The 10,966-nt window shown below is 45.2% G+C and overlaps 1 protein-coding gene across 1 annotated transcript in view; it reads right to left on the bottom strand.

Annotated features, from left to right (window-relative positions):
- Positions 1-10,966, bottom strand: part of LOC306922163 (ERO1-like protein beta) — a 53,078-nt gene that overhangs the window by 2,222 nt on the left and 39,890 nt on the right. The window contains exons 14-16 of the mRNA XM_079499559.1: positions 8,466-8,552; positions 3,720-3,853; positions 1-3,205 (exon numbers count right to left, since the gene is read on the bottom strand). The exon at positions 1-3,205 is cut by the window's left edge and continues 2,222 nt beyond it. Coding sequence (XP_079355685.1) covers positions 3,145-3,205; positions 3,720-3,853; positions 8,466-8,552 — 282 coding nt within the window. The 3' untranslated portion in view covers positions 1-3,144. The remainder of the gene's footprint in view (positions 3,206-3,719; positions 3,854-8,465; positions 8,553-10,966) is intronic.

Here is a 10,966-nt window from a genome sequence, read left to right as displayed (position 1 = left end):
GTCAGTCTTTTTGAATAACATTTAAATTAGTTTTAGTCATATTTTTGTCATCTGAACGGATGACTAAAATAGTAGCGGTAGTTAGTTTTGCTAAGCCACAGACAGGACTACCTTGCCTTCGGCAATACTGCAGTTTTGGCGTTGCTGTCACTTTATAACCAGCAGGTGTCACTGTTGCTCTTCAAGCAGCAGGTGGATTCTTCTCAGAGTGAAAAACCTGTCTGTCTAGTCCAGTGGTTCTCAATCAGTGGTCCGGGGACCACCAGTGGTCCTTGAGGAGGTTCCAGGTGGTCCCCATGCAGCTATAAATGATTATGGGAGAGTTGGTAAGGAAATTGACCCCTTATTAGATCTTTAACTCTTGCGAGTGTGAAATGAAACCAAATGGACCTGTAACTCTCAAGGGGTAAAATTATTGTTAAACATCTGCATTACTAAATTTACAAGAAATTAACACAATAAAGAGAATGTAGAAGAAATATTTTGATCAACGTTTGCCTGTTATCTCTCATATGGTAGGCCTACCAACATCAATACAGCATGGAATTGTGGACAAAATCTTATCCAATGATAACAAATTAAATTATTATTTACTTTTGGGTCCGAGAGTCATCAAATCGTGGTCCGTGGCTCAAATGCTGAATACTAATAATAATATGGAAAAGGTTGAAAACCACTGGAATAATAGTCTGTCTGACACAGGAAAGGAAAGCCAGTAAATGTTATGTTTGAAAACATGTAAATCGTTGTTTTTTTGGTTGATTATTTAAAAAAATAACTATGAGCATGTGAAACAGGTGGTCTTTTTGTTGTTGTTTAACTAGCCACACATTGAAGCTAACTGTGGTCGGCTATAGTTTAACTAGCCACACATTGAAGCTAACTGTGGTCGGCTATAGTTTAACTAGCCACACATTGAAGCTAACTGTGGTCGGCTATAGTTTAACTAGCCACACATTGAAGCTAACTGTGGTCGGCTATAGTTTAACTAGCCACACATTGAAGCTAACTGTGGTCGGCTATAGTTTAACTAGCCACACATTGAAGCTAACTGTGGTCGGCTATAGTTTAACTAGCCACACATTGAAGCTAACTGTGGTCGGCTATAGTTTAACTAGCCACACATTGAAGCTAACTGTGGTCGGCTATAGTTTAACTAGCCACACATTGAAGCTAACTGTGGTCGGCTAGTTTAACTAGCCACACATTGAAGCTAACTGTGGTCGGCTAATTTAACTAGCCACGCGTTAAGGCTAACTGTGCTGTCTTGAGTAGGAATGTCTGCCCCTAATCTGGACCGATTAATCACGCACGCACGCACGCACGCACGCACGCACACACACATACGCACGCTATTAAAGTATGAAAATAATCAAATGCCTATTATTCAACAGCTGCAACTCACCGATGAGAGCGCACACACACGCGAGCACATATAGCGCACACACAAACTCACACAAATGCACACACACACACACACACACACACAAAGTACAGCGCTGAAGCGGTGTGTGTGTGTGTGTGTGGGGGGGGGGGGGTATAAAACAGTAAAAGCAAAGTGGCTCAGTCTTAATTTACACTAATTAACACTCACACCTAATAATCACTTTCATGTGAACAACTATAGATAAACATTAGTCCTATCATTTCTCCATCATCCAATAGAAAACAGCCTTTGTCAGTTATAAATAGCCTGTCATCCAATAGGAAACAGCCTCTCTCTTTTATAAACAGCCCGTCATCCAATAGGAAACAGCCTCTCTCTTTTATAAACAGCCCGTCATCCAATAGGAAACAGCCTTTTCTCTTTATAAACAGCCTGTCATCCAATAGGAGACAGCCTTTCTCTTTATAAACAGCCTGTCAGCCAATAGGAGACAGCCTTATATAACGGTCAGATTATCTACAAACAGTGTTCACATTAATTTCATGGTGTGTGTGAATGTGCTGAAGGTTACGATTAAACAAACAAAACCAAAAAAAAAAAAAAAAACAGAAGACAACTTGAGATTTAAAACCAGCAGAGAATCAGAAGGATGGAACCATTTCAAAGACATTAGGCTACAACGCACACCTTTTTGTCTGACATTGAATGAACCTTGAAGATTCCGCCACTGCTTTTCCCTATTTAACTCTTACTCCGCTAGCATTTATTGAAAAATTAGGATCTAATTCACGCCAGCATTTTTTTAATTTGAGCTCTTATTTTGAAAAGCCACAGTTCAAGTCTACCGGAAGTAGCTTATCCTATGACGCTCGCCGGAGCCGAGACAGGCCTTGTTTACATGATCGATCTATGCCGGTGCACTGGAGAGCTCCACATCGCCGGCTCAGTGCCGTCAAAGAAACGCTGTTTTGACCAAAATGCCATCTGGGACAAGGAATAGGAGATACAGGCAATTGAAAGAAACGGATAGAATGGATTATTATGGCGACGACGATCTAAAATGGACGGGACGATCCAGTGCTGTGCTAACAGCATAGCTAGCTAACCGGCTAACGTAAGTAGCATTATGGCTCGATCGATCGAATGCACTATAAAAGCGCAATTGCCATTAATCTTCGGCAATGGCGTTAAGCGTCAGTATCAAAATTAGGCTTCAATTGACAATAATCTTCGGCAATGGCGCTATAGGAGTTAAGCTATTCTAAGCCTATAGTTCAGACAAAAGATTAAGCTCGATGGCATGCTTTGCCGCGTGCCGAACTTACTGCCGACCTACAGTACGAACTCCAGTTTTGAGCAAACATGAGTTTTTCAGAAAACAGTTTTAGAAGACATTTCCTTGTAGAATCGGCCTTAGGTCTAATAGAACGTTGCCGAGGAAGAAAAAAAAGAAAAAAGGCAGCGATCTGAATTATTAATTAACCAACAGAACTACAGACGTCGTTCTGAGCGACGTTTCGGGATTTAACACAATTTCAGGAGGATAAATGCAAGAAATGGTTGTAGAATTTAACGGAGTTCAAAGGGGGGGGGGGGGGGGGGGGGGTGGGGGTGGGAGGGGCTACAGTATGGATCCTGTGACATCGTCCCTGATACCGGGTCTTATTCTGGGGTTTAGGAATAAGACTATTGCAGTTCCCTGTGGGCTCTGGTGCGCCATCTCCTGGCCAGGATGAAGGGGGCGGGGGAAGCGTCTGTTACCTATTCTCCTTTAGCAAGGCACGGAAACTATGGAGCTGATGGATACTGGTAGATAATCTGGAGGAGAGGAGAGGAAAGGAGGAGATAATTAGTATGTTAAAGTAAGTACATTTTATTCATAAAGCACCTTTTATAAACCCGTTTTGAACGGGAACTCCTTTTGGTGTTTTAAGCATGATGTTATACTTTAGCTATTCAAAAATAGCAGATCTACAAGCTCATAGCTTGTAGGTCTGCTGTTTTTGAAAAATTGTGAAAAATTGTTTTTAACTCAAATCTTTGCTTCTGGGGGGTCCCTGGAACAACATATTTTCAGATGGGGTCGGGGCCAAATACATATAATTCTGGGGGTCCTTGACATGAAATATTGAGAACCACTGACATAGAAACATAGGTATTTCAGAAAACTGTAATGATTTAGAAGACATTTTTAAAATGTTGACGTCAAGCCTAAATTGGTTAAGTTGTAGGAAGTGTTGTGGCATCCAGTTATTAATCAGATTAAGATTAAACATTTTCGCCAGGACAATGAAGTGGCGTGCTGAGAAGCCAGAGGTTGAAGGTTCCAAACCTGCTGAAGCCGTTGAGCAAGCCGACGATCTCCTGCCTGTTGAGCTGGAAGCCTTTGGAAGGATAATGTTCTGGAAGGTTCTGGATCTCCTTCTCCGAGAACAGGATCTTCAGAGCCGTGCCCAGACCCTGAGTCTATGCACGCACACACGCACGCACACACACGCACGCACGCACGCACGCGCACACACGCACGCACGCACACGCACGCACGCACGCACACACAAGCACACACACGCATGCACAAGCACACACACGCACACACACACACACACACGCACACGCACACACACGCACGCCATCAAACATTATTATTATACTTATAATTATACTTTCAGTGAGACCTGCGCCACCCATTCCACGGTGACACTCGATGGCTCTTTGCTGTCTTGACTCTCACATATGAGAGAGAGAGAGAGAGAGAGAGAGAGAGAGAGAGAGAGGTTCACATGTGTGGGAGGATATTCCGTAATGCTGTATGAGCTAAATGAGTCAGGGGTACGGCTTGATAAGCTTAAAGGGCCTTGCAAACGGGGAGCGATAAAACACGCCTATAGTTCATTTTCAATGAGACCTGTGTTTTTGCTCGGAGAAGTTGCAGTGCGACAACGCAAGCGTATTTACGTGAGCGTGGTCCCGTGAATTTGTTGCGCGTGTGCTCGTTACGTGCACACGCCCCCCGCGACTCACCAGACCTGGATTCTGTTTAGCTTTTTTTTTTACGCTTGCGTTGTTGCGCCCCTCTTGAGCAGACCTGGAGGAGACCTGTGTTGATCGCCCCTCTTCAACAGACCTGGAGGAGACCTGTGTTGATCCAGACCCTCTTCAACAGACCTGGAGGAGACCTGTGTTGATCGCCCCTCTTCAACAGACCTGGAGGAGACCTGTGTTGATCCAGACCCTCTTCAACAGACCTGGAGGAGAACTGTGTTGATCGCCCCTCTTCAACAGACCTGGAGGAGAACTGTGTTGATCGCCCCTCTTCAACAGACCTGGAGGAGAACTGTGTTGATCGCCCCTCTTCAACAGACCTGGAGGAGACCTGTGCTGATCCAGACCCTCTTCAACAGACCTGGAGGAGACCTGTGCTGATCGCCCCTCTTCAACAGACCTGGAGGAGACCTGTGCTGATCCAGACCCTCTTCAACAGACCTGGAGGAGACCTGTGCTGATCCAGACCCTCTTCAACAGACCTGGAGGAGACCTGTGCTGATCCAGACCCTCTTCAACAGACCTGGAGGAGACCTGTGTTGATCCAGACCCTCTTCAACAGACCTGGAGGATACCTGTGCTGATCCAGACCCTCTTCAACAGACCTGGAGGAGACCTGTGTTGATCCAGACCTGGAGGAGACCTGTGTTGATCCAGACCTGGAGGAGACCTGTGCTGATCCAGACCTGGAGGAGACCTGTGCTGATCCAGGCAACAACGCCTGCGTTCCTCGCTTCCCGTTTGCAAGGCCCTTTATGCTTCTCCCTGTCCCCTTTTCCAGCATCTTGGACTCTTCATTATGTTAAATGGACTCGACAACTTGTGCCTTGGACCTTTTTTCCCTTTTGTGATTATGCATGTCTTTCCCAAATTGCACTAATGCACAATGTATGCACCATTTGTGTTGTCCAAAAGAGCTGGCGATAAATAAACTCAACTAAAAACACTGTCATTGAAACTATTGGATATTTGTGTTGGACTAAGATAACGACTAAAATGCTCCAATTCTAGTGGACTAAAACTAAATAATAATAATAATAACTAGAAAAAGTGCCCTTCTGAGCACAGGTCTCCACCAGGAGGATAGGAGTGTGTGTGATGTTTGGCAAAATGTTTAGGAGTAATGTGTGTGTGTGTGTGTGTGTGTGTGTGTGTGTGACACGGCTTGGCCTGTTGTAGCGCCACCATGAGGCTGATTTGAAAACTGTCAAGTGGCATTTCTTCCTCAGCTTAGTGGGAATATGCATGCACAGTTTCACCACAATCGGACGCTGCGTTGAGTAGTTGTGGCAATTTGTACAAAACGGGTACAAAGCGGGCTACTCCTGAAAAGTTTAGAAGCCAATCGTAGGCAATGAAGGTGGATTATGAGAAATCAAACAAACCCGTCTTGATCACATGACTATGGAGAGCATGTGTACCGATTTGCGTGAAATTTGGATAACATCTGAAGGAGTAATATTAGAAAATGTGTTTTACATATGTCGGCCTCCTGGTGGCGCTATAAAGAGCAGATGTGAAAAATTCCAGGCAAAGGTTTTTCCTTGGCCTCTAGGGAGTTGGCATACAAAGTTATCCACAAATCCGTGCAGTTGGAGGTAAAAACACTTTTCGGCCAGTTATAGCGCCACCATGAGGCTGAGTTGAAAATGTTCACATGGCATTTCTTCCTCGGCCTAGTGGGAATGTGCGTGCGCAATTTTACGGAAATCAGACGATGTGTTCATGATTTGCAGCATTTTGTTTGAAACTGAGCACTCCTGCAAACTTTGGAAGCCAATCTTAGCCAATCAGGATGGAGTCTGAGAAATCTGAAAGACCCGTTTTGTTGAATGGCTCTAGAGAGACTGTGTACCAATTTGCGTGATGTTTGGACAAAATCTGTAGGTGTACTGTCCAAAAACTTGTTGTTTTGCACAAAGCGGCCTCCTGGTGGCGCTATAACAGGCCGTTCTGGAATTTTTGGGGCAGAGGTTCATCGTTGGCATCCAGGGAGGGCGTGTGCAAAATTTGGCATCGACCGGGTTAACGGTGCCGGAGATTAGCTGTTCACAGACGGACGGACACACGGACGGACGGACACACGGACACACGGACACACGGACGGACGGACGGAGTGCAAAACATACTCTCTCCCCATGCCTTCGGCCTGGTGGAGACAATAATGAGGTTGACTAAATAGGAATACAAATAAAGCCAACAGCAAATGAAAGTAGTAGCAAGACTGAGACTATAATAAAATAAATAGCCTGTTTCCCCAACAAATGTAACATCGTTGACATCCCATTATCATAGGGTTAGTTATAATGGGGCCAGTGGGAATAAGGACATATGAATAAGGATATATGAATAAGGACATATGAATAAGGACATATGCTTCTTAGGCCCAAAACACACCCACGATTCGAGCCGCAACGATTCCGTTTTAGCGTTCGTCACAGCGGTCGGCCGTTGCATGTCGGCACATGTCGTTGTATTGCGTTGCACTTGATTCAATTCTAAGAAGCATTATTGGCATGAGAAAACGCTAGTTTCTATCCAAGTTATCCGTCCGTCCGTGTCCGTCCGTGTCCGTGTGCACGCGTCGCTTTCGTCAAGTCGCTAAAAAACAGTTGTTGCCACGGGAACCCAGTGGTTTACGTTACGTAAAAATAAATCATTGCTGTGGAAACAAGATATTGGTTGCAGCTCGGCGCAGTTACAATCCCGAACGCCCGGGGGTATTTAGGACCATTAAATCAGGGCGCCGAACGCCCGGGGGTATTTAGGACCATTAAATCAGGGCGCCCAGAACGCCCGGGGGTATTTAGGACCATTAAATCAGGGCGCCCAGCTATTTGAACGCCCGGGGGTATTTAGGACCATTAAATCAGGGCGCCCAGCTATTTGAACGCCCGGGGGTATTTAGGACCATTAAATCAGGGCGCCCAGCTATTTGAACGCCCGGGGGTATTTAGGACCATCAAATCAGGGGTATTTATGACCATTAAATCAGGGCGCCCAGCTATTTGAACGCCCGGGGGTATTTAGGACCATCAAATCAGGGCGCCCAGCTATTTGAACGCCCGGGGGTATTTAGGACCATCAAATCAGGGCGCCCAGCTATTTGAACGCCCGGGGGTATTTAGGACCATCAAATCAGGGCGCCCAGCTATTTGAACGCCCGGGGGTATTTAGGACCATCAAATCAGGGCGCCCAGCTATTGGACGCCCGGGGGTATTTAGGACCATCAAATCAGGGCGCCCAGCTATTGAACGCCCGGGGGTATTTAGGACCATCAAATCAGGGCGCCCAGCCATTTGCAGCAACGGAGCACATCAAGATGCACCAGGCGCCATCTTGGATGTAGCTGAAGTAGCTAGATGTAGCCAAAACACCCCCGAAGCGATGGACAACAACGGGAGGTACAGTATGATGAATTCAAACATAATCTTTGGTTAGAATTGATTGTCGGATTGATTTAGATCAAAGTTATTCACGTTTTAAGATTTTCGATCTCATCCACTAAAATGGGGGGGAACATTTTGGATGACGTCCCAACTGGAAATGACATCGAAATGATCGAATGTTGCCCAACGGGCGCTCCCAGCCTGTGGAGCGATGCGCTCGGTTATGATATCAATAAAGTTCCGCCCTGTGATTAATCTCTGTCCTGAGCGTCGAGCATTTCTATTTGATAGGACGGAGACCTCTGTCACCCTAGCCTGGAACTCACCTATGCTTTCTATGGCATAGGCAGCTCCCGGCAGGATCCGCCGGCAGAAACTGTGCGCAGCTGCTGGACATGAGACTAATTACTTAGAGCGACAGAGAGAGAGAGGAGTTTGTGTGTGTACGGGTGTGCGTGTGTGTGTCAATTTAACAAAGGTGCAGACGATCAGAAATCAGCAGAGAGTGATCGACGTTTGCGCTACTCTATGCCAATTTGAAGTGGACTCGGACCCAGACTTCTTTTTCTCCCTGGAAATAAAAACGTCTGGGTTTCCGAGGCTACCGTCACCCTGACGCTCAGGGTGTTAATGACATGCTTCTTACCTGCAGCTTTCCCCACAGTCGACATTTACTGCAGCCGACACAATCCATGATCCGACTGATGTTCTTGAAATGGAGACGGAACTCCTCCTACAGAGAGAATAATACAATATTAATTTACATGGTATACTATATTAACAGTTTCGGGGCCCATGACGTAGATCACCGTCAAGTTCAAGGTCACGGTCATGTGCCCGAGACGGAGTTTGATTAATCTCCGTCACATTAGTGATATCAAAACCGGTCGCATCGCTCCACAGCCTAGGAGCGCTTGTTGCGCAATCCTCGGTGTTGCACAACAGTGACACGTCATCGAAAATGTTCCCTGCCTGTTTAGCTGACGACAACGGAAATCTTAAAACATTAATAACTCGCAATCTAAATCATCCCGTCTAATTATAAAAAAAGATCCTGTGTTTGACGGCCCTCCGCTGTCACTGTTTATTCTTACCTCCCGTTGTTGTCGATCACATCTTTAGCGTTGTGGCTATTGTTAGCTGCTACACACACATTCACAACAACATCCGGTCCGTCGGTAAAAGTGGTCCGGGCGCTATAAACGATGGGCACATTTTATTAATGGATTAAATAGGCCCGAGCCCTTAACCCATTTTGGGCGGGAACCCCTTTTGGTGTTAGCATTATGTTATGCTTTAGCTATTGAAAAATAGCAGATCTACAAGCTCCTAGCGCGCCACCGAGTGGCCCTTTCAATTTTTGTTTTTCACATGATTTAAGTGTGTTATGATAATGATTCACCAGGACCCTGGGTGGCTTGATTCTAGGCTTAAAATAACTGATATAAATGTGTTTTGAAAATCTCTATGTCGGACAAATGGATGGGGTACGGATCGATGGAACCAGAAAATGGACGGGGTACGGATCGATGAAACCAGAAAATAGACGGGGTACGGATCGATGGAACCAGAAAATGGACGGGGTACGGATCGATGGAACCAGAAAATGGAAGGGGTACGGATCGATGGAACCAGAAAATGGACGGGGTACGGATCGATGGAACCAGAAAATGGACGGGGTACGGATCGATGGAACCAGAAAATGGACGGGGTACGGATCGATGGAACCAGAAAATGGCCACCACTGCAATGTTTGTCCAGTAACAGGAGTCTCTGCGTCTCTCCATATCTTTGGTAAAAACAAAAATATTTTTTTTTTGCAGGTCTGGATACAAATTTCATCCAGAGCTGTACCTCGTTGTAAAGGTGACTAATCAACGATAAAGAAATACATAAAACACAATACCAATTGGTATTATGAAAGTAGAGAAATAATCAAAGTTTTACAATAATAACTTTACACAGAAAAAACAAAAACAAGTTTTGAAAAAATGGTGCACGGGGCGTGAATGTGAGCAGCTGAAAATAAGCCCTTCAGTCTGATAAGGTGCTGCCACACTATGGAAAGAGCCGCGCACGTTCTCGGCTGCGCGCAGCTTAAATTCTGAGTTTTTAGACAGCTGGTGGATGGAAAAGAAGCTCCACCTCCACAGACTTTTTGCGCGACGGCCAGATTCCCGGTAACGTTCTCCTCCGCGCAAAAAGTCCGCGGAGGTGGAGCTTCTTTTCCATCCACCAGCTGTCTAAAAACTCGGAATTTAAGCTGCGCAGAGCTTAAGAAGTGCGTGGCTGCCGACCGTTTTGCGCTTAGGTGTGGAAAGGGCTATAGAGATGTGAAGCAGCATGTGTTTATCATCGAGTCAATGACCCTCAGCAGTAGATACGGTCCTCACCTGTACTGTACTGGCCACTAACAGTCTTTAAAGTAATATGTTACTGTAATATGATTATTATACTTTCCCCACTAAACTGGTATTGCAGCTTAAAATAGAAATATTAGTTATTTATTCAAGTAACTTTGAGTTGCTAAGTTACAATAAAAATAATAATAAATAAAAATAAAAGCTATCAACACATTGTGATGCCACGCTTGTAGATCTGTTCTTTTGAAGCATGCCGGTCATCAGGAATTAGACAAAAACAAAACCTATCCATGAATGGACCGGACACTTCGCTAAAACAAAACCTATCCATGAATGGACCGGACACTTCGCTAAAACAAAACCTATCCATGAATGGACCGGACACGTCGCTAAAACAAAACCTATCCATGAATGGACCGGACACTTCGCTAAAACAAAACCTATCCATGAATGGACCGGACACTTCGCTAAAACAAAACCTATCCATGAATGGACCGGACACTTCGCTAAAACAAAACCTATCCATGAATGGACCGGACACTTCGCTAAAACCTATCCATGAATGGACCGGACACTTCGCTAAAACCTATCCATGAATGGACCGGACACTTCGCTAAAACCTATCCATGAATGGACCGGACACTTCGCTAAAACCTATCCATGAATGGACCGGACACTTCGCTAAAACCTATCCATGAATGGACCGGACACTTCGCTAAAACCTATCCATGAATGGACCGGACACTTGGCTAAAACCCCAACCCCAAAAGTCCAAAGCCAATCA

This window comes from Electrona antarctica (assembly GCF_951216825.1).
Source record: "Electrona antarctica genome assembly, chromosome: 4".
In the NCBI taxonomy this organism is placed as follows: domain Eukaryota; kingdom Metazoa; phylum Chordata; class Actinopteri; order Myctophiformes; family Myctophidae; genus Electrona; species Electrona antarctica.
This window is presented reverse-complemented; position numbering and strand designations above follow the sequence as displayed.